This window comes from Hemiscyllium ocellatum, chromosome 26, assembly GCF_020745735.1.
Source record: "Hemiscyllium ocellatum isolate sHemOce1 chromosome 26, sHemOce1.pat.X.cur, whole genome shotgun sequence".
Lineage (NCBI taxonomy): Eukaryota > Metazoa > Chordata > Chondrichthyes > Orectolobiformes > Hemiscylliidae > Hemiscyllium > Hemiscyllium ocellatum.
In genome coordinates, this window is record NC_083426.1 from 23,537,836 (window position 1) to 23,563,248 (window position 25,413).

Below are 25,413 nucleotides of genomic sequence, written 5' to 3' on the forward strand. Positions count from 1 at the left end.
GGCAAGTTGGAAATCCATCTCTTCTCACAGTTTCCAGTCATGATACAACAGAATGCACAAAGTCACGTCTTGTTCAAGTTTGTGTGCGAGTCGATGATTTCTAATTAATGTGGTGACATTCAAATGGAATCATATTTGCAACTCTCTCTGATCATGTAAGTATCTGTTCATCGTGACCAACCGTATTTTTTGTGGTCTATTTATCAACCAGCTTATTTATATATCTGCAGCAAAAATAAGCTGATTGCAGACTGAGTGCCAAAAGCCACATATCTATAAACCTGAACAATATCATCATAGTGGAAAAGTGTAGTCTGGTAATGAATGGCCAACATGATTCAAGGAAGATGGCTAAGCCTGCATAACATAATGATGTTTATGCCACTTTTCTGATGAAGCAGATGAGAAAATGCATTCGATAAGCTTTGAATTTCGAAACTTTCTTGATAAGTTTCTTCATTGGTAATTAACAGATGCAATATAACTTCCAAATTAGGGATCACAGCATAGAGGATATAGAAAACTAACTTGAAAAGCAGTGTAAGAGATGACTATAAATGTACAATTTTCAGACAGGAATACAATCTCTCATTAGTTGGACACAGAGATCTCAAATTCTGATTGTCAGCTATTATCCTTGATGTCTATAAAACAATAGGAGCCAGGAAGCAGATGTGCCAGACTCAGTGTCTGATTTTCCAAGCTGCTTTTCCTTTAAGTAAAGTCCCATATTATGTTATTCAATGAAATCATTGCCACATACGCTGGCTATAAGAAAAAGAGGGTTGGGACATGATAACAGAGGGATGAATTGCAAATCAAGGAGGCTCTATTTTCGCTGTAAGTAACTGACTGATCCTATCTGTGATACAAATGTTCAAAACCAGGTAATGAAGAAAATGCCATTGAACTAGGTACTTTTGATGAGAATGAGTTAATGGAAATGATGACAGAAAGGTTGTTGTCTAGAAACACCGAACATATTAAAACTTAAATGCTCCAAACTTTTTATATTACTATTACAATTTCAATTAAAAGCCATGATTATACTTGGTGATTTTCTGAGTAGTTTTTAGATTTTAAATTTATTTTCACTGCTCTTAACTTTGCTTTGTATCTATTTAAATTTTTGTACCGAAGTGCCTTTGTACAAAGGTAAGAAGAAAGTAGCTCCTTTTCCAGATCGCTGTATAGCTGCAAACCCCCAAAAAATTGCCCTGAAAAGTCTTGACTTCTAGTTAGTCTACTTTCCTACAGTAACACTGTTGTACTGAAATTTGCAGCATTTAGTCTGAGAGGTTGAGTATGAAACATTTGGTTTATTCTGAATTTTCTGTAGTGTGAATCAGACTACCACACAACATAATGTTGATCATTTTTAAAAATACTGATTGATCAAAATATTGCTTTAATTGAAAATTGAGCTGAAGTCTACCTTTAAAAAGAACCACAATGGCCAGAGTGCACCATTGCTGTTTATTAATGATGTGCAGCTTAGACATTTTCTTGTATTAATGCTGCCTGTTGTTCAGCAGATGTTAGCACTGCTGGCTCTAATTATAAAATACTTCACCAGCCTCTGCCAAACCACTCCTTTCTTGCTTGTTCCTGACAGCATTTATGCAAATTGATGGTGACTGATTGGCAGGAGAGTCTACCACGCCCACTTTTAGTTCAACAACTATTTTAGCAGTGTACTTTGAAGAATTGAATTGGTATGGACCTTGCTGAGATACAGAGGGATTGAGTTGTGCTGGTGGCTGTCTGTAGACTTATAACATGGAGTGCAAATCCCTAATCAGAGAAAGGGAGTGCAGAAGTAAGTTTGCTTCTGCACAGTTTACTGCAATGTGCTGCTGTGTTCTTATCATTTTTCTTTTACCAGTGAGTGAAGCCTGGAAACAAAGTAAACCACGCCTGACATTCTCATATCAAGGTAAAAAATATCAAATGTGTCATATTTTTCAGAAACTTTTTAAATTTCACTAAGTTGTTTCAAGATCACTGTCACCTTATCTTCACAGTGCAGTATTAACTTCTAAAGGTCAGTAAGACACTGTGCATGTGTGATGTTGCATTGGAAAATGATTTTTCGGCTTGACAGAATACAAAAAAATCATTTTTTCACAAATTCTTGTTAAATTGTCATTCAAGGTTTGATCCAACACTCCAACGTTTCAAAGTTTCCATGAGGTTCTGTATCCTCACAGTAATATACTGATATCAGATAGCAATTTACTGATAAAGTTGTTTTCAGCCTCGGAACCTCAACAATCCAGAGAACAAAAAAAAATCACCTAATCTGATCACTGTTGAAACAAATGTTAGTGTGACTGGCTTAGATCTTTGCCTGGGCAAGTGATTTGACGTTTTCTGACATTCTGGAACGAATACTGCAAATCTTACATTTATCTTGTGTTGTCAAAGATGTGCATTTTTGTATAACAAGTTCCAGAAGTAATGGAAATCCTGGCTGTCTGGTCAATGGCTCCCTACCATAATGACTAGAATGTGGCCAGCCGGTTGTGAGGAGGAGCTGGACAAGAAATAAATGAGTGGAGATTTTAAAAAATGAGCCGTTTGGAACTGTGGTTCTTCAGCCCAATTTTCAATTAAAGCAATATTTTGATCAATCAGTATTTTTAAAAATGATCAACATTATGTTGTGTGGTAGTCTGATTCACACTACAGAAAATTCAGAATAAAGCATACCTTTAATACTCAACCTCTCAGACTAAAAGCTGCATATTTCAGTACAACAGTGTTACTGTAGGAAAGTAGACTAACTAGAAGTCAAGACTTTTCAGGGCAATTTTTTGGGGGTTTGCAGCTATACAGTGATCTGGAAAAGGAGCTACTTTCTTCTTACCTTTGTACAAACAGCATTGAGGCAGATAAAGAAGAAAGCATTGCAAAGGGAAAGGTAAGCTGAATAAAGAAAACAGGAATACTCTTACACAGCCTGAGAAGCAACTGATCCCATCATGTTAGTCAGTAATTTCTCCCAAATATATAAAAGACTCAGCATATACAAAATATTTGCCACTGAGAACACTCATGCTGCATGTCAACTGTTCTTTCCATCCCCATTCTTCTGCTCAGTTGCTAAAATTAACTTCATTTTATACCATGGCTACTTTTAGTTTTAAAAGGGTCAAGTCATTAAAACGTCCTCAAACAGTCTAAAGGTTTGGTGGCTACACTGAGTGATAAATGCATGCATTATGTGTCTTAAACCTTGGAAGCAACATTTCAGCTTTCAGCTTTATCCCAGAATGAAACCCTTGTTCACATGCATGTCTTGACATGTGTTTACTCATTACGTAAACTATAGCTCACATTTTAATGCACATTATTAATTGAAAACTAAAGAACAAGTTGCAACTTCATCTGGCATTCAACCTGGACGCATTGAATCAAATTAATTGAAAATATTGTACAATTTGTCAGGCTCAATGCAATGCTTTATCCTCAGAGACTGGTACAATGTTAGCTGTCCTCAATCTCCAAAAGGAATCCCTCTTACAGAAGGTTTGTTGGGCTCCATATCATGAGGGAATAGTCAACTGATTTGAATATAAATGCTTTTTCATCTTTTAAACTGAGGGAAAAATAATGGACAAATAGGTTGCAATCCTGTCCGGATTAAGAGCCACATTTCAAAAACAAAATCCCCTTTTAAAATTAACTGCTTTTTTTAATTGCTCTCTGTCTCTCAGACTTGAGCCCAGATTCTATTAGCATTCCTTTTGTTCTCTATGCCACAAATCATGTTTGGAATATAGCAGCGCTGGGCATTCTTAGTACTGAGTGCCGCAGTTCGGATTAGCGACCTCCACCTCCGCAACAGATGTCCCTGCAATAATTATACAGAGGAAGCATTGCTGTTGCTAATGCAGCCACAGCCCTCTGCACCTGAGTGTGACTCAAGTGTGCTTTACCCTTTCACAAATACTGTGCATATTAGCTTGTAATATTATACCTCCAAATCTTCAGCATAGAAAATAAGTCTTTGTTAGTCAATTTCATGTCTGTAGCTTTACTCAAAGGTTAGTGTTCCTGTTGCAAATCACAGTAAATTGTAATGATGTGGAGGAACCGGTGTTGGACTAGGGTAGACAAAGTTAAAAATCACACAACACCAGGTTATAGTCCAGCAGATTTATTTGGAAACAGTAGCTTTCAGAGGGCTGCTCCTTCATCAGGTGTTCACAACCAGTGCTTCCAAACAAACCTGTTGGATTATAACCTGCAGTTGTGTGATAAGTAAACCGTAAGGCATAATAGGGGTTTCTTCCTCTGTCCTTCATCCACTATTCCAAAGCTATGTAACCTCTATATATGCCAGATACTAGACATTGAGCATCTGTTACAGGTCTGGAGAGAAATGTAACTTCAAGGCAAATGCATGAATTTTAAATGTACTGTTGCTACTGACAAGTCAGGAGGCACTATGACCTTTCAAGGAAACGCAGAATCAGTTACAAGTGAAGAATTGCCTAATATACACACAGCCTACTTTATAAAAAAAGGATGAAAATATTTATGAAGTTGTACAATGTAGCAATGTAATTCTGCTTTGGAGAGTTTTTGTGATTTTTTTTTCTTCAGAAGTGCTACACTTCTGTTGCTGCTTCCAAACTACAGGCAATTCCGCTGTCGATGCACATGTTTAACCACACAGTTTTCTATCATTGTTGATATGATAGAATTTAGAATGAAACCAATTCACAAACCACAGAATATTTTCCCACGTCATTCCATGAGCTTAGAAAAAATGTCTCTGATCCTACCAGTTTATTTACTAACATATGGAGAATGAATATTGTGGAATAACTGCCAACCATTCATTCAGATTTCTAACATGACATGATAATTCTTCCTTCAGTTGTTGAAGAATTAATTCAATTGAAGAAAAGCCATATGTGGTATCTGATTAACATTACTGCGTTGTGTTCACAGCTGGGGGTGGGGCAGAGAGGCGGTTGAATGTACTTTGCCTTTGTCTTTTTCTCATCAAACATCACTGCTATTTTTAAATCCATCCAGGAAATAACCTATTAACAAAAAGATCTGATAAATATTCCATGAATTCAAAATCTAGTCTGTAGTGTTTAATTATTCATGTATTCATTATAAGTAATATTTCACTGCAGTAGCAGTTTGTTATTCATAATTACATATTCCAGTAAAAGGCAAAAATGCAAGAAGAAGAATATTTCCAACTGGTAGTCTGATTCTGATTAACTTTATACAAAGCTCCTTGTGTAATGATTGTAAAACATGTTGGCTATATTCATGAAGAATCCCTGTCTTCACTTTTTCTACCTGATCTGCCAAAGTGATGTGAACTTTTGCATCCAACAGTGTATTTGTAAGCAATAAGGCAATATGCCCAGACACACCCATTGTTTCTGCCTCCTCCTGATCCACAGAACTTATCTCTTCTTACCTAACCCATTTTGTTCTCCTTTTGTCTAGACCCTCCCCACTTAGATCTGCGAATCCTGTGACACTTTACGTTAGTTTCAGAATTACCCGTCTGCGGGTTCCAGTCGCCTTCTGTTACCATGGACGAGCAATCCCTTTACATTTCCTTCCTCCATCAGGATGGTCTCAAGGCTCTCCGCTTCTTGGAAAAAAGGCCTGAACCGTCCACATCCACCACTACCCTCATCCGCCTGGCCGAGTTCATCCTCATTTTAAACATCTTCACTTTTAACTCCCCTTACTTTCATCACGTCACAGGTATGGCCATTGGGGTACCCACATGGGTCCCAGGTGTGCCTGTCTCTTGGTAGGGTACATACAACATTCCTTGTTCCAGTCCTATTCCGGACCCCACCCACAACTCTTTCTCCTCTATACTGATGATGACATCATCGATGCTGCTTCCCTGTCTCATCCAGAATTGGAAATGTTTATCAATTTCTCTTCCAATTTCCACTCAACTCTCACCATTACCTGGTCCATCTCTGATTCCTCTCTTCCCTTCCTCAATACCTCTGTTTCCATTTCTGGGGATAGTCTGCCACTAGTATCCGCTACAAACCCACCGACTCCTACAATTGTCTTGTCACACCTGTCTTCCTGTTAAGACTTTACTTCATTCTCCCAGTTCCACCATCTCCATTGCATCTGATCTGAAGAAGCAACTTCCACAAGAGAGCCTCCGAAATGTCCATCTTCTTCCTCAACCAAGTATTCCCCAGCACCATAGTTGACAGAACTCCCAGCTGGGTCCGACCTATCTCCCTGACATCAGCCTTCACCCCTCTCTTGTTCCCTCCTCCTTGTCTTCATCTGCCGTCCCACCAGTATCTACATCTATAGAATTTATTGCCACCTCCAGTGGAATGTCACCACCAGGCACACATTCCCCTTCTGTAAGGACCATTCTGTCCTGGACACTCTGGTCCACTCCTCCTTCACTCTCAACACATCCTCACAATCTCATGACACCTTTCCCTGCAACCACTGAAGGTATAACACCTGCCCATTTACTTACTCCCTCCTCTTCACCATCCAAGACCCCTAGTACATCTCCCAAGTGAACCAGTCCTTTACCTGCACTTCACCCAATCTACTTCATTCGCTGCTCACAATGTGATCTCTTCTACACTGGGGAAACAAAGACCACTTTATGGTCCATTAGTCACTCCTTTGTCTATCCAACTGTTTTTCTCTCTTAGGCTTATTTCCCACCTCTTGTTTACTCTCCCTCCCCCACCCCTAACCTCATCTTCTGTATAAACACCAACATTTTCCGAGCTACCATCATTTTTGAAGAAAGATCACTGGACCAAAACAATAACTCTGATTCATCTCCACAGATGCTTCCTGACCTGCTGAGTTTTTCCTGCAATTTCTGTTTTTGTTTCTGAGGCATTATATATGTTAGTGCTGGTAATATAAAGAACTAGCTGTGGATAATGTAGTACTGAAAGATTTAAAGAATACTAATTAGAGTTCCTCATACCTTTATAGTCATAGACTCTTCAGTGCCAATATTAAACTATTCAGTTACAAACAACAGCACACTTCCATCAGCATCTCATGCTTTAAATGACAACAATTAAGATGGAGGTTGAAATGTTTAATAACTCAGGCCATGTGTCACGATATGGTGATGATATGCTTTTTAGGTATACTGCATACTTGTTGATACATACACAACATTGCAATTGTTTAAATATATGTCTTGTCATATACTTTATTGTGGTTCTGGAAATGTTATTGCATTGTCATAGAATTAAAGAGGTTTACAGCATGGAAACAGGCCATTCAGCCCAACTTGTTCATGTTGCCCAGTTTTCACAATTAATCTAGTTCCATTTGCCTGTTTGGCCCATATTTCTCGAAACGTATACCATCCATGTACCTGTCCAAATGCTTCTTAAATGACAAGATTGTGCTCACCTCCACCACTACCTCTGGCAACCTATTCCAAACACTTATCACCCTCTGTGCGAAAAAAAACTGCCCCTCTGGACCCCTTTCATATCTCTCTCTTCACACCTTAAATTTATGCCCTCTAATTTTGTTAGTGAGATGTGTTGAAGACTCTACAACTATTCTTAACTCTCCATGAAAAACCTTTTTTAGTGTGCACACATCTTATCCCCAGAGTTCCCTTCAGTAAATGCCCTGAACAGAGAGGCATGGAAGAGAGAGGAAAATCTTGATTCCATCAAAAGTGATTGTTATTCGACATATTGTGTTATCAAGAACATAATAGAAACAATAACACAGGAAAACAGGAAATCTGTCCTCAATAGGACAGACAACACTTGTGGAGAAAGGAACAAAGGTACTATTTTGAGGTGAACAAATGAGGAATCTATAGAGCAAGAGGATGAGAGGCAAATGGTGGGGTAGCTGTAGGGAAGTAGGAGGAAGGGAAAGAATTTGTCATAAACTGGAGAGCAGGGCTAATTAGCTAAGGAAAGGAATGATTGTGCAAGCAAAAAGAGATTAGCACTGGAAAAGTGTAGCAAAGTGAAGGGTCTGGACGAGCTGCAAACGTAGCAGAACAACAGAAGGGAAGGAGAAAGTGGAAGTTTGGCTGTATCAAGGCCAAGAAGAGATGAGTCGATGCTTGTCGCAGGAATTCCTTATAAATACGCGACAAAAGAAGCAGTCTTCCTAGCTTCCACTGTCATCACTTCTCTCAGAATCACTTTTGATTTCCACTCTATCATAGAACATTCTCTTTAATTCTAAGTTCCACCTCCCTGCCCCAACTCCTCCATTTCCCTTTATCAAACTGCATTTGCTTAAGAACTATTCATCACTGACATCTTGCAGGTCTGATAAAAGATTATCAACCTGAAATGCTACATTAGTTTCTGTCTCTGGAGATGCTACCTGATGTATTGATCGATTTTTCAGAATTTTATTTCAGATTTGCGTATATTGTTGAGAATTTATTTTTGCTCATCGGTTGAGTCCGATGTGTATTTTCACAGCTATGCATGTGATTTTCAATGATAAAGCCAGACCTTGACTATTGTTGAATATGCTTTCCAAACATAATTGACATTGAAGTAACGGTTTTTCCCTGCCCTTGCCCTGAACTTATCATCTTACTGCAAATCCAAAATTGAACCAATAATTTGACTATCTGAAAGACCTTTTGTTCTATATGTTAGAAACTAACAGTTTAAAGGTCAAAAACTGCAAAGTGGCTGTACTCACAATTTACTAGGGACCATTGTGTTGTCATGTTGACTGCAAAATGAGTATTTACTTTAAGTGAGCTTCCATTCCTGACCCATCCATTGTGTATACAATGCATTTTAAAAAGACCTGTACTCTGATGTGTTGGTTGGTCTGAGGCAGGATAACTGCAGGGCACTATATTTAGCCTCAACCTTTAACAGATTAGCAAAGAGATAATCACTCTTGGTGATAAACATTGTCGAAGACTCTATGTATGCTTGTGCAAATGAGATTACATTGAGTTGTAAACATCACAGAGCAACCCATGGTTCACTAAAGCCAAGTAAGTGCATCCAGCAAAGTTGAAGAGGCTTAGAAACAGTGAGGAGAGAGGGAGCGAAAAGAAATATTCCTGGGTGTTTATTTAATGTTGCGCTGATTTTTTGGGGTTGAGATTCTGTATAAATTAGATTAGATTCCCGACAGTGTGGAAACAGGCCCTTCGGCCCAACAAGTCCACACTGACCCTCCGAAGAGTAACCCACCCAGACCCATTTCCCTCTGACTAATTAATACACCTGACACTATGGGCAACTTAGCATGGCCAGTTCACCTGACCTGCACACTTTTGGATTATGGGGGGAAATCAGAGCACCCGGAGAAAACCCACGCAGACACAGGGAGAATGTGTGAACTCCACACAGTCAGTCACCCAAGGCTGGAATTGAACCTGGGACCCTGATGCTGTGAGGTAGCAGTGCTAATCACTGAGCCACCATACCACCTAAATTGAGAGAGAACACATTTTAAATAGTCTTCTCAACAAATTTGGAGAAACTGGTTTAAATTCCTATATTTTTGAAATTGCTTGCAAGCTGATTGTTTTTAGTTGCCTATAAATGTTATTATTTCATAATAATTATTTAGTGTCATAGAGATGTACAGCATGAAAACAGACCCTTCGGTCCAACCCGTCCATGCTGACCAGATATCCCAACCCAATCTAGTCCCACCTGCCAGCAACCGGCCCATATCCCTCCAAACCCTTCCTATTCAGATACCCATCCAAATGCCTCTTAAATGTTGCAATTATACCAGCCTCCACCACTTCCTCTGGCAGCTCATTTCATACATGCACCACTCTGTGTGAAAAAGTTGCCCCTTAGGTCTCTTTTATATCTTTCCTCTCTCATCCTAAACCTATGCTGTCTAGTTCTGGAATCCCCGACCCCAGGGAAAAGACATTGCCTATTTACCCTATCCACGCCCCTCATAATTTTGTAAACCTCTATAAGGTCACCTCTCAGCCTCCGACGCTCCAGGGAAAACAGCCCCAGCCTGTCTGCTTCCATGCTGTACATCTCTATGACTCTATGAACCCTTTCAAGTTTCACAACATCTTTCTGATGGGAAGGAGACCAGAATTGCACGCAATATTCCAACAGTGACCTAACCAATGTTCTGTACAGCCACAACATGACCTCCCAACTCCTGTACTCCGTACTCTGACCAATAAAGGAAAGCATACCAAATGCCACCTTCACTATCCTATCTACCTGTGACTCCACTTTCAAGGATTTATGAACCTGCACTCCAAGATCTCTTCATTCAGCAACACTCCCTAGGACCTTATCATTAAATGTACAAGTCCTGCTAAGATTTGCTTTCCCAAAATGCAGCACCTCACATTTATCTGAATTAAACTCCATCTGCCACTTCTCAGCCCATTGGCCATCTGATCAAGATCCTGTTGTAATCTGAGGTAACCCTCTTCGCTGTCCACTAAACTCCCAGTTTTGGTGTCATCTACTGCTCTGCCTTCATCAATCCTCTTTGTTACTTCCTCAAAACAACTCAATCAAGTTTGTGAGACATTATTTCCCACGCACAAAGCCATGTTGACTATCCCTAATCAGTCCTTGCCTTTCCAAATACATGTATATCCTGTCCCTCTGGATTTCCTCCAACAACTTGCCCACCACCAACATCAGGCTCACTGTCTATAGTTCCCTGGCTTGTCTTTACTACCCTTCTAAAACAGTGGCACCACATTTGCTAACCTCCAGTCTTCTGGCACCTCACCTGTGACTATCAATGATACAAATATCTTAGCAAGAGGCCCAGAAATCACTTCTCTAGTTTCCCACAAAGTTCTTGGGTACACCTGATCAGGTCCTGGGGATTTATCCACCTTTACCTGTTTCAAGACATCCAGCACTTCCTCCTCTGTAATCTGGACATTTTGCAAGATGTCACCATCTATTTCCCTACAGTCTATATCTTCCATATCCTTTTCCACAGTAGATACTGATGCAAAATACTTGTTTAGTATCTCCTGCGGCTCCACACAAAGGCCACCTTGCTGATCTTTGAGGGACTCTATTCTCTCCCTAGTTACCCTTTTGTCCTTAATGTATTTGTAAAAACTCTTTGGATTCTCCTTTAATTCTATTTGCCAAAGCTATCTCATGTCCCCGTTTTGCCCTCCTGATTTCCCTTTTCAGTATACTCCTACTTCCTTTATATGCTTCTAATGATTCACTCAATCAACCCTGTGTATACCTTCCATATGCTTCCTTCTTTTTCTTAACTAAACCCTCAATTTCTTTAGTCATCCAGCATTCCCTATATCTACCAGCCTTTCCTTTCACCCTAACAGAAATATACTTTCTCTGGATTCTCGTTAGCTCATTCCTGAAGGCTTCCCATTTTCCAGCTGTCCCTTTACCTGCGAACATATGCCTCCAATCAGCTTTCGAAAGTTCTTGCCTAATACCATCAAAATTGGCCTTTCTCCAATTTAGAACTTCAACTTTTACATCTGGTCTATCCTTTTCCATCAAGATTTTAAATCTAATAGAATTATGGTCGCTGGCCCCAAAGTGCTTCCCCACTGACACTTCAGTCACCTGCCCTGCCTTATTTCCCAAAAGTAGGTCAAGTTTTGCACCTTCTCTAGCAGGTACATCCACATACTGCATTTTCTTGTACGCACTTAACAAATTCCTCTCCATCTAAACATTTAACACTATGGCAATCCCAGTCTATGTTTGGAATGTTAAAATCCCCTACCATAATTTACCTATTATTCTTATAGATAGCTGAGATCTCCTTACAAGTTTGTTTCTCAGTTTCCCTCTGACTATTATGGGGTCTATAATACAATCCCAATAAGGTTATCATCCCTTTCTTATTTCTCAGTTCGACCCAAATAACTTCCCTGGATGTATTTCTGGGAATAATCTCCCTCAGCAGAGCTGTAATGCTATTCCTTATCAAAAATGCCGCTCCCCCTCCTCTCTTGCCTCCCTTTCTATCCTTCCTGTAGCATTTGTATCCTAGAACATTAAGCTGCCAGTCCTGCCCATCCCTGAGCCATGTTTCTGTAATTGCTATGATATCCCAGTCCCATGTTCCGAACCACGCCTTAAGTTCATCTGCCTTTCCTGTTAGGCCCTTTGCATTGAAATAAATGCAGTTTAATTTATTAGTTCTACCTTGTCCTTGCCTGCCCTGACTGTTTGACTCGCTCGTGGTTGTGTTTGGAAGTTGGAAGGGGGGTCCCTTAATAGTTGTGTGCTCTCCTGGCTAGATGCAGATGATGTGAGTTATGTTGTTCCTCATATATTTGCAAGGATAGTTAATGACATCATAGAAGAGGAAAAACAATGAGGGGGAGGCAATGGCCTTGTGATTTTATTGCTTGAGTGTTGACCCAGGTTCCAAATCCACCAGGGCAAATGGTAGAATTTGAATTCAATTAAAATTCTAATGATGACCATGAATCTGTTGCCATTTGTTCAAAAAGCCTTTCTAGATCACTAATGTCCTTTTAGGAAAGGTAACTTCATCCTTATGTGGTCTGGCCTGTGTGTGACTCTGGACCCATGACAATGTGATTGACTCTTAACTGCCCTCTGGGCAATTAGGGATGGACAATAGATGCTGGCCAAACCAGCAATGCCCTCGTCCAATGAATGAATTAAAAGAAAATAGGACTGGTTAAGGTAGTTCCAAAGTTTTGCATGGTTCTGATTTATCCTTTGAATTTCTGGCACCACTGAGTCCTTCCTTGGCCACTGTAAAGGTAAGGAGTCATTTGTGAACATGAAGACTATCTTGGCTTTCAAAGTATCCCTTTGTTTTGTATCTTGGCCAGGAGTTGTCCTATGACTAACATTATTAAAGTAGACTGGAGCCATAGGGGTATCAATCGGCTGTTGTGTTTCTTGGGACACAGGAGCAACTACACTTTTAAAACTACTTGTTTGATGGCAAAGCAATTTCAGACATCTTTAGGTGGTGACAGATGTTGCATTCTTGTCAGTCTTACTTCTAAAGAAAAAGTATCTGAGAAGTTTATCTGGACAGCTCCGCCTTTCATTGTAGTTTAATCTTCCCTGGTGATATAATATACCCCCAAAATACATGTATTCTGTATGTGGCACTGATCAACTTTTTGGGAATCTGCTAAGCAAGAAAACAATAGGCAGCACACTGATCAGCTGTTTAAGGGTATGGCAAGTAGGGGAGCAACTTCCAAAGTACATAGTCAGCTGTTTCAAGATTCAGAGAATTGAGAATTCTCGAGGTTTACATACAATGCTTATTGTGGAGAAGCAGCAGTTGACGAAATCTAGAAGCCAGCGAAGAACACAAAGGAATGCTTCTATTTTATTGCTAGAAGTTTAAAAGCTACAATAGCATGACTATGAGAAACAAAGAAAGAAAGAGGCACCGCAAATGTGTTGAGCAGAAAGGGATGCACATTGACTGACTTCATGTTTAAAAAAAACTGAATGGATGTAATATTGCATGCTGATTTCATTCAGATCAATCAAGTCCTTCTTTACTGAATGTATTTGGAAGATTTGCTTCATGCGCTATTTGGTTCCCAAGAGAAAATAAATAACAGATAGAACAGGGAAACACACAAGTAACATTTATATGTTTTTACTTTATAATGGTTACACTTGTGAGGAATATGTGCTGAAAATATCCCATCAAAGGCCACCAGCATCTGGTAATTGTGACACCCAATGCTGAGAACTAATTAGACAAAAATATCCCTGTACTACCCTAGGGGGGCATTCAAAGATATTTGTTTCTGAACATCTCTTTGTAAGAACATATTGCTTCATGAATGGAACATACTTTCCAATAGGAAACGAGAAATCAAACAGCAATGTGCACTCAATTTGAATGTAATCATCTGCAGCTTGTACAGTTATAGTAGGATCATAGAAAGACAGGCTCTTGGCAAAGTTGTACATACTACATCAAGATGTTCCGCATTTGGAGCTCAAAATTACTGGTTGGCAAGTCTTTATACCACTACTTACTGAAAAATTTATTTAACATTAAGGCTTGGAAAATAAAGTCTCTTAATCAATTTGAGGCAAGTTCAGATACCATGCTTATGTCGACCTGAAGTAACCTTCATACAAGCAGCAGAATACAAATGTTAAGTCATTTGAAGTGCCCTTGGGGAAGTTGCAGATCTGTTCCAGAAGATGATTTAATTCCAGTTCAGAGTAATGTGAAACTTCAAGAACTCCACTGAATCAAAAAGTAATAATTTTAATCTTTTGAATGGGATGGAGATTACATTCCTGGCACCACTCTGGTACTTCTGATGTAATTGGTGAATGGAGGTTTGGATAAATGCTCCTCAGTCCTTGTGTCTGGCCAGAAGCAACAGTATATCTTTTGTCGGCTTGCCCTGTGTTGTCCACTTGAGGTCTGGTTCCTGCAGGATAATGATATTTTAGGTAAATTGATTATCTGTGGGAGTGAATTGATCTGAGGGTATTTTGATTTGTTTTCTGCTTTGATCTATGCTGGTCAGGGTAGGTAACACTCCTGTGTTTGTTAGGTTATGGGTTCAAGCCCTGCTTATGAGATAGTAATGCATTACTTCGACTGGCATTTCAATGTGCTGGTGATGGAATGCTGCACTGTTGGTGGTGGCATCTTTTGAATATGACATTCAAACGATGCTCACTCTCCCTCTTCGATGGATGGAACAGAAACACATGCCACTTTCTGAAGAAGACCAGAATAGTTCTCCTGTTGCCCTGACTAACATTCATCTCTGCACTGATATTAATCTATCAAAAACAGATTACTTGGTAAGTTACTTCACTAATGTGAACAAGAGCTTGCTATGTTTAAATTGTTTGCAAAATACAATGATAACTGCAGTATAAAAGTAGATAGATAGTTGCTGTTAAGTATTTTGGGACATGCTGGGATCATGGAAGGTTCTATTTCTTTCTTTTGTATTTAAATATTTATCTAAATTAGGGAGGTTATAAGATGGAAGCTTGGAATAAAACAGTGGATCAGACAAGTATGTGCATATTCCATTGATGTTGCGCTGTAGTATGCTAGTGTGTCCCACGTGTGGAAATATAAACCGCATGTTAGACATCATTCTAATACTCTATTCACAAATCCTTTCAAGTTGCATTTGTGAAAAAAAGAATTAAAGTTGATGCATCTACACTAAAGGTCCGTAAAGCTGCATATTGTCAAGAAATGTCCTAAATATTGCAGACGGTTAGAATATGGATCAGTTGGAGCATGTCTGTGAATTTAATGAAATCCTTTATTGATTCTAACTGGTGAATTGCCTAATGCTATGTGTGCATTGCTGTGGGAAATCTCATAAGCTACAGCTCAAGCATAATGATTGAAACATTCAACTTTTCCCAATCAAAAGACTGTGTGCTCAACAAAGGAAATTTTCTTCATGGAAACCATTCCACCTATTTATAATTTGTGTCTGTTTAATATGAAGAACAATTATAAAATCAAGCCTGACTGATTTCTTCAACCCTTAATATTTATTTCACTTAGTTTCCTTACAGCAACCTTGAAAATGTTACCCAGGTGTTGCCTTTTAAAATTAATCTGACAGCACCGTCTGGAACAAATAGGAGATTCCATTATTGTCGGGACAAGTCTATGTCAGTCATCAATTCATTGGGTCAGTAAACCTCTGCAGCACCTGTGTGCAATTTATTGAACAATTTTGATACTTTGTAACTAAAGTTGGTTAGTAGATTTGGGGAAATAATCCGGTGCACATATGGCCAATGTTAGCTTAAATTTGACACTCCTGAATATCAAATTAATTCTGTGAGACAGACTAAAACTTCCTGTTGATCAATATTTCTGTAATAGGTTAGATTGATGTAGAACCATGCATAAAAAGCTTCTTATCTTGATGAACATAATCCTTTTTGATTTATAATTCAGAGTTTTTTTTCTTCTGTGCTGAAGATTCTGTCTGCATTTGAAAAATAAACTCTAGCTTTCCCCTTTCCAAATCCACACAAGTACAGATGTTTCAACTCACAGGCCTCTTGTCATAATCCCCAGAATCAAGCAGTGTTATCATCATACTACCAGTGACATAATCTTTTAAAATATGTGGGAACTATCTTAATTGCAAACTAAAGTGAAGACTGACAATTCTTACTCTAAATTCAGTTCCAAAGTTGAATGTTAGTTGTGTTGTATACAGCTGGTGAGTACAATTTGTTACTTCAAATACAGTCACAACAGTGCATAGGTGGTTGAAAATATCTTTACAATTTATGCGCACGGCTTGCGCCTAAAGGAAGAGTTAGACCAGGTTTCCTGACTTGCGTCATGTTTAAATATTTGTTCTAACATGTCATAATTAAGTCTGCATTTGATGGGAGATTGGTTAAACAGTTGAGGGCATGTGTTTATGAAATGTTGAGAAAATTAAAACCAGAATCAATGTGGGTCAGGGTTTAGGTATTACTCTTGGTGTGAAACATCTTTAGGATCAAATGCAGATGTTTAATTGGTAATGGATACTTTTCAGAAATTGCATAATTTATAATGAAATAATCTGTTGCCACCGTTAACCCCATTTCATGAGTTTTGACATTTTTTTCTCCTTGTGATGGTGAATCATTCTGAGACCCTGAGCAATCTACTCTGTCACATTTTAAAGTTATTCAAACACACTGAGGCTATCACAGCCCATCTCACTCATGCTCCTGCCTGACATCTTGTGCTTTCCCATAGGAGGCAAAGAGCAGAGATCAGAAACCAGAACCAAGTCTAGTTTTCTTTCCACGCCAGCCTAGGGACGCTCCAATTGTCACCCGGGCTGAGATTAAATAAATCAATACAAACCAGAAACCACACTTGGGATCTTCTGAATTTGTATAATCCAGTTTCTCACCACACAATCCATTTTCTCACACAGTTCTTGACAATACCCTTCTGTGTTCATTTTTTCTAAAAGCAATTCATGCAAAATCTATGTAACAGTGTTCTCCTTCTCCCCATTTCCTTTTGAAAATAGATTTTCTCAGTGTTTAGTACTGCTGCCTCACAGCACTAGGAACCTGGGTTTGATTCTAGCCTTTGATAACTCTGTGTTTGCATGTTCTTCCTGTGTCTGCATGGATTTCCTCTGGGTGCTCCAGTGTTCTCCCACAGTCCTAAAATGTGTGGATTTAAGTGGATTGTCTATGGTAAGTTACCCCATAATGTCCAGGATTGTGCTGGCAAGATGGATTAGCCATGGAAAATGCAGGGATACCAGCAAAGGATGGGGAAGGGGGGGCGGGCGGGCGGCGGTGGGGAGACTGCATTGGATGGTCTGGGCTGAATGGCCTATAACTGCAATGTAGGAATTCCATGATCTGTGCTTTATTATTTTCCAGCATTCTTTCTGTTGCATCCATTGCTGGCTTTCTCCTTAGTTTGGCTAAACTGCCTCGAGCATTGACTTGTTCATGGGTATTATTGATGCTCCTCGGATATTTCTGTGGAGAAGTACTCCTTTCTAATTTCCAGTGGTTGAATTGCTTCAGAAATCTCCAACAGACTGAAATGATTACCCAAAAGTCGCTAGCAGGATCAAATCCCTCAGGATTGGAAAACTATGGCCTGGATATATTCCGAATTGGGCCAACCCAATTCTGGAACCCTGTCCCCATTCCAGTTTCTGGTTGTTTTTCCTATGTGTAGCACTCCCACTCCTATTGGTTGCATTTCAGAGGTATTCAGTCGAAATCCCTTCAATTTTGTGGATAGTGTCATAATTAAATACATGTAATTCAGTATGAACTCTAATCCCATTATTGGGGGAGTGAGGGGGGGGGGGGTCACAAAGGAAAGAGTCACATGGTCACTTGGAGTTCCTTCCTTGACTGATGGAGAAACGCAAAAGAAGTGTAAATAGTTAGGCTGTGTATTGCAAGGCAGATGTGTTTTCACTGTGGTGGTTTGTACAGGATAGAACCCTGTATGTTGATAATTACATTCACAAGCACTGTGCAAGTGATTACTTATTTTAGAGTTTAATGCTTTTTTGCATTCAAAACTGAAGAAAATATTGCTTCAAAATGTTAGTTCATGATTTAAATTGGAAGAAAAGCTTCCCTGTCAATTAGTGAGGAAACAAAATCAAATACCTGTCACTGAGTATAATGTCATCTGCTGCAGCTTAAGAATGCCTCGCATTTTTTTTTCAATGTCACCGAGTTGCAATGACTTTTTTCACTAGCTATGACCATTTAGCATACTTGACTGAGTTTCAAACAGTCTACAAATGCTCATGTCAATAGAAGGCCGTATCAATATTTGATTGACAGTTTTAAGATAGCATTAAAGGATTAAGTGCCACTGTGGTCAGTGAAAGTATGCTCATTTATTTTAACAACAATTTTTGACAACTTTAGATTTTTTAAATCCGTTTCTTTGTACAACTGAATTTTGCAGTTTGATTAGTTTAAATTTAAATCACATTATTAAAAGTTTATTTACTTTTAAATGCAGTTGAAAAGGTCTATCACAGTGGAAACAGGGTGAATATCAATGGATGATACATTGCAGGGGGGTACAGGAATAGATGAAATATAGGGTGGCACGGCAAAATCTGGATTATGCAGGAAATGGATGGAAAGTAAGGGGTGAGGGTTTGAGAGCCAAACATTGGTCCAGCTTTAATGATAAGTGTACCAATACATAGAAGCAGGTCTTTTAGTCTACAGTATTTGCTTTGTCATCTGTCCCCTCCACTGCAACCTCAGACCTCCCATGGAGTTGACAGCCCTGAGACCATCTCACCCCTGTTTCCCTTGAATGAAGACATGATATATAGGAGCCCTTTGAAGGAGAGGGATTTGCTGGGTTGGGAAATTTGACCTCCCTGCCTGATTCTGCCCTGATTGTTTCTCAGTGATGGTAAGAGAAAATGAAATTAAGGATGGAGTGGGGGCATTGAAAGTGGGGTCCAATGACAATATGACAAGAGAAGTTACATCGGCATCAACACGGCTAACTAAATTTTTTCTTTCATTTTTACGAAAGTTAATTTATTCAATCCAGAAAGGAATCTGGTGAATATTGCAGAAGTAAGCTGAGACATTGCTGTTGTTTTTGCCATTGCAATTGTTGAACAACTGAGCAAACTTTAAGGTAAGTAATTTTCAAGGGACAATAAAATGTATATAAGGATTAAGGAAAGCAGAAAGAAAATTTGAACACAAGATTGGCATGGCAACTTAGTCCTAGCCTATCCTTTTCCTATGTAGCAGAACATATGTACAGTATGGTGGCACAGTGGCTAGCACTGCTGCCTCATAGCGTAGGTTCAGTTTCAGTCTTGGGTGACTGTTTACATGAAGTTTGCAAATTCTCCCTGTCTGTGTGGGTTTCCTCTTGATGCTCCAGTTTGTTCCCATAGTCCAAAGATATGCACGGTAGGTGGATTCACCATGCTGAAATCATCTGTCATGTTCAGGGGTGTGAAGTTTAAGTGGGTTACCCATGTAACATGCCCATGCAGGGATAGGTTGGGGGTATGGGACTTGGTGGGATGCTCTTTGGAGGATCAGTGCAGACTCAATGGGCCAAATGGCCTCTTTCTGCACTGTCAGGATTCTCTGATTCCATGTTCTCTGTTCAAAAGTTTCCAATCCATTAGTAGCTAAATTGAAGAACTCCAGGAGATAGATGTGAGTTAACCTCAGCCAATGTAAGAACACAATACAGATATACAGTTTTATCTATCAATAGTGAAGTAAGTAAAAGACTAGTTCTAATCCTGAATACAAATGATGTGGATAGGGGCTTCCAATGGTGATGGACATGGGAATCAAACACGTGGCAAGATTGTGATGCATTTCTTTCCCCGACTTATTTAAATATAACTTCTCCAAATATTCCTTCTGAATCAGGAAGAGCTGACATCCATCTCCTAGAACCTGCACTTCTAGACTTGCTTCTGTCTTCTGCTGGTTATGGTCTGTCTGGATTGATGCTTCTTACACCCTAGCCAAATTTAACTTCATTGTGGAGATTGCTCCTTTGAGTCTTAGATGCATTTGGGCACCCTGTCATAATTTCTGCTCTGCCTGACCTCACATTACTCCCACTAATTTTGACCAGGAACCTGCTTCAGTTTTCAAATGAAGCCCTGGATTAAAATAATGTAAGGCAATCCCTCTCCCTCTGTCTCTGCCTTTGTGGAGGTTTCATTGCTATCCTGCATTCTGCCCATCAAAGGTACCCAGTGTTTAACTGGACTCTCAGTCTTCTCCTATAACATATGGATTTGTTCCTTAGCTTCAATGCAATTCATCCTGTGACCAAGACATAATTAATGTTTGGGAAGGATATCCTGGCCACCAAACAATTACTGAGTGGTTCAGTCTGGTCTCAGAGTGGACTTGAACACATGACTGCTCTTACTGGCCCTCCAAATTCAACCATTTGGCACTAAAGTTAACTGGATAGCGAGAATATCCTCTGGCCACCAATTGAGTAATCCGGGCAAAATCAGTGTTGAGTCAATTGACTCACACTTTTGGGATCCTTACCCAAAATGCAAAATCTTGTCTGTGGCATTTTACATGTCAAGTTAATGATCTAAGCTCACTCTGATTTTGGCATCTTGAAATTTTTTGTGACAAAATCTTAACAATATCTGGCCTATGGAGCATGGCGAAAGGCAGACATTTTGAGCTATTTGTCTGAATACCTGAGAAGCAACAGGGTATAATGACCGATTGGCAGAGAGATTTAATTAGTGTAATCAGAGGTTAGAGTGACACTGCCTAATGGGATCATTTCACTTCTATGATTCATAATTGCTCAAACAATGGACCTTGTTTAATCATTTGGTTGGTGATGCAATTCAGTCTATATGATCACTGGTTCATGGAATAATTCAAAACTAGTGGTTTTCAAGACAACAAAAGTTTTCCCCTACATTAACTACATGTAATGCAAATACTTTCCCAAAGCTTTTGGTTTGTTTAATAAGCTGTTGTAAAATATATTTCAGACATGTGTTTGAATAGGAAATGTTGTATCATTTAGTGGAATGGAGATGCTCTTCGACAAGATTATGACTGAACAGATTTTAACCTCAACTCTCCACTTGTGCCCACCTCTGATATCCTTTCACCTCACGCTTATCAAGAATCTATCTATTGTACTTAAAAATATTCAAAGATTCTTCTTCCATAACCTTCTGAAGAAAAGAGTTCAAAAGACTCAACCCTCAAAAAGAAAAAAATCTCCATATCTCCAACTGAAATGAGTGACTCTTATTATTCTATATTCTATGTTCTCTTACAAAATGTTAGCTTCTTTCCAGATCTTACCCAGTCAAGACCTTTTGGAATTTTGGACATTTCAATCGTGTTACCTTTTTACTCTTCTGAACTCCACCATTAGAGTCCTTAAGAGTCAAACCTTAAGAGTCAAAAAGTGTGGAGCTGGAAAAACGCAGCAGGTCAGGCAGCATCCAAGGAGCAGGAGAATCGATGTTTCAGGCATAAGCCTTTCATCAAGAAAGTGGGTGGAGGGGGAGGCGACAGGCGCTGAGGGATAAACAGAAGGGTGGGGGTGAGGTAGCGGGAAAGGCAATAAATAGATGCAGTCAAAAAGTTTGGTGCTGGAAAAGCACAGCCAGTCAGACAGCATCTGAGGAGCAGGAAAGTTGATGTTTCAGGCATACACTCTTTATCAAGAATGTGGGGTTTTGGGGGGGCGGGGGGAGCCGATGGGACTGAGAGATAAATGGGAGGGGAATGGTCCTGGGGGGTGTGGGGGGGAGGTAGCTAGGAATGTGATAGGTAGATGAAGGAGGGGGATGATGGTGATAGGTCAGAGTGGAGGGTGGCCCAGATAGGTGGAAAGGAAGATGACAGGTGGAGCAGTTCAAGAGGGTGATGCTAAGTTGGAGGGTTAGATCTGGAAAATGTGGGGGGAGGGGAGATGAGGAAATTGGTGAAGTCGGTGTTGATGCCGTGTGGTTGGAGGGTCCCAAGGCGGAGGATGAGGCGTTCTTCCTCCATATATCGGTGGCTTGGATTTGGTGGTGGAGGAGGCCTAGGACTTGCATGTCCTTGGCAGAGTGTGGGGATGAGTTAAAGTGATTGGCCACAGGGCAATGGGGTTGTTTGGTGTGTGTGTCCCAGAGATGTTCTCTGAAACATTCCGCAAGTTGGCATCATGTCATCCCAATCTAGAGGAGACCACATCGAGAGCAACGGACACAATCTTCATTTATCCAGCTTTTCCTTTAAAGATACCCCATCTAGTTCAGGTATTAATCTAGTAATCCTTCTCTGAACTACTTCAGACACATTGACATCTGTTCTTAAATGCCGAAACCAATACCAACAATAATTCAAGATATGTTCTCCTTAATGTCTTGTATAACTAAAGCATAACCTCCTTGCTTTTCATACTCCATTTCCTTCACAATAAACAATGTTATTCTATTTGCTTTCTTAATTACTTGCTGTATCTGCAAACTTCTGTAAATAATTCACTGGGACATCCAAATCTCCCTGCATCTCAGCTCTGTAAGCTCTCATAATTTAGGTAAAATGGTTCTTATTTTATTCTTCCTGCCAAAATGAACAATTTCACATGTTCCCACGTTATTTGAAGGACCTTTGACCATTTACTTAAGAAGTTGTATTCTTCTCACTCTTCCTTGTCTCCTCTTATTTTCCTACCTATCTTGATTTTATTAGATTGTTAGATCCAAGTTTAAATTTGAGCGATTGAATATTGTATGAGATATCTATACTTACAGTCAAATGTGTGTCATATGAATAGAAATTTCCCAGGTAGCTTTAAACAAGGCTCATACAAAACAGGAAACTAAAACTCATAGCCTCCGCTTAACTAAAATAACAGATCATATTTTTCTGTAGCAGGACATCTAACCCCTTTTTATCATTATTTAGAGTCATACAGCATGGAATCAGACCATTTTGTTCAACTAGTCCACACCGACCATGTTTCCTAAACTAAACTAGTTTCACCTGCCTATGTTTGGACATATCCCTCCAAATTTTTCCTATTCATGGAACCATCAAAATGTCTGTTAAATGTTGTAACCGTGCCTGCATCCACCACTACTTCTGACAGTTCATTCCACACATGAAACACTCTGCATAAATAGTTGCCCCTCGTGTCCTTTTTAAATCTCTCTCCTCTCTCACCTTAAAAATATGCCCCCTAGTTTTGAACTCCCCCACCTGAGGGGGAAGACCTCGCCTTTCACCTTATTGATGCACCTCATGATTTTATAAACTTCTAAAAGATTTGAGTGCCTAGTCACTGAAGTGTAAGCTGACAATGACTCACTGAGGGAGACAAATCTCAGATATCTGTAGATACCTGTACTACTGAATGAATGGGGTTCTACTTGGCCAATCAGCTTGAAAGATTAAGAAATTAACAACTCAGCAGTAGAGTGGAAACTAGAGCATATGAATTTATTGTCAATTCCTGGACAGAAAGATGAATAATATGAGGCAAAGAAAAGTTGGAATAAGGAAGAGAGAGTAAAGAGAAAATATTCTTTAAAACAAAACAAACAAAATTGTAAGTTACATGTTTAAAATCGCTAACAAAAATCAAAACCTGAAGGGATGAGATTTTTGAACCAGGGAGATTGTTTGGTCGTAATTAATTTAATATTTAGGCTTTAAATACTAGCATCAATGAGTTTTACCAGTTTAGCACTGTTGTCTCACAGCGCCTGAGACCCGGGTTCAATTCCCGACTCAGGCGACTGACTGTGTGGAGTTTGCACTTTCTCCCCGTGTCTGCGTGGGTTTCCTCCGGGTGCTCCAGTTTCCTCCCACAGTCCAAAGATGTGTGGGTCAGGTGAATTGGCTATGCTAAATTGCCCGTAGTGTTAGGTAAGGGGTAAATGTAGGGGTATGGGTGGGTTGCGCTTCGGTGGGTCGGTGTGGACTTGTTGGGCCAGAGGGCCTGTTTCCACACTGTAAGTAATCTAATCTAATCTAATCTAATCTTTAATTCATATCTACCATGCAAGTGGAGCAGTGTCACAACACTCAGTGCATTTCAAAGGGCATAAAGTTTAGACATGCCAATACTAGAATTAAGCAATCTCAACATGTGTACTTATTCAACAAAAGGAGATCAAGTTTTGAAATCCCAGCAGAAAGCTGGTTTCCACACTGAGAAGGAAATGAATGCATGAAAAATGGGGGGAAAGAAATGCTTAGTGCTTCGCAGTTCCCCTCCACCTTCCTTGATTCTTCATTAATTTTTGTGTTAACACCACGTTTGATATAATTTAAGTTAGAAATGCAAACATGAAGTTGGATCATAGTTTATCTGATGTTTGGTAAAGCAAGCTGACAAGATACCTTGTGCCAGTCACTTCTATATCCACTCTCAAAGTAATCACCTATTAATCAGTTAGTTAGGGAAGCTGAAGTATAGTTGTAATTCAAACTGAGGTTCGCGACTGAAAAGATATATGTTTTTTTTATTCTTAGTTGGACCTAAGAAGTAATAAGTTGCAAAGTAGCAACATTCAAATGGTGCAAAATATAAGCAGAACAACTTGTATTCCTAAAACACATTTAGCGTAAAAAATCTCAGTGCTTCACAAGGGAATTGTTAAAAAATGTTGGCATTGAGCCACATTGTTTTGTGGAGTACTCTGCCTTTCGCAAGAAAAGGGAGTAATGTGAGGCTGAGATGCTCAGCATTCAGGGAACTAGCCAAATGGTGAGCTGAACATTACCATACTCAACCCTCATAATGAAATCCCTGCTGACAATTCTTTTTCCACTTTTTTGAAAAGAAATCTTCAGTTCCAAACATTGAACTGGAGCATATGAATACTTCATATATGAAAAACAAATAGGCCACTATATTGGTAGGACAACTGAAAAGGTCTTAGCTAATCTATTTCCCCTTTTTTTTCTAGAATAGAGCAATTTTAATAGAAATGCTGCAATTTGCATAAAATAGGTGTGCACTTTGGAAGGAGACTTAATATAAAACTACTCAGTTCACATCACATCTGTGCATAGATATATTTGTTACCTTACTCCCTTTGTTGTCTAATGAAGGTCATGTGAAACTCAAAACATTAGATGTGAGTCTGTGCAGTAACTAGGCACCACATGAACAAATGATGAGCAAAATCATAGATCTGCTGCACAGTCTGAATCTTTGACCACTTTTCTTTATTATTCATTCACAGGATGAGGGCATCATTGGCTCAGTTAGCATTTAATGCCCATCCTTAATTGCCCAGAGGGCCATTAAGAGTCAATCACATTGCTGTGGATCTGGAGTCACATGTAGGCCAGACCTGGTAAAGATGGCAGTTTCCCTCCGTAAAGGACACTAGTGAACCAGATGGGTTTTTCCCAGACAATGGATCCCTGGAGATCCTTATTA

At 39.5% G+C, this 25,413-nt stretch overlaps 1 protein-coding gene across 2 annotated transcripts in view; it reads left to right on the plus strand.

Annotated features, from left to right (window-relative positions):
* Nucleotides 1-1,717: 1,717 nt before the first annotated feature.
* The window catches only part of LOC132828180 (semaphorin-3D-like), an 80,901-nt gene continuing 57,205 nt past the window's right edge, over nt 1,718-25,413 (plus strand). Inside the window, exon 1 of one of the 2 annotated variants that reach the window (XM_060845114.1) lies at nt 1,718-1,936. In XM_060845114.1, coding sequence (XP_060701097.1) covers nt 1,780-1,936 — 157 coding nt within the window. In that variant the 5' untranslated portion in view covers nt 1,718-1,779. The remainder of the gene's footprint in view (nt 1,937-25,413) is intronic. The other variant, XM_060845115.1, reaches the window with a different exon arrangement.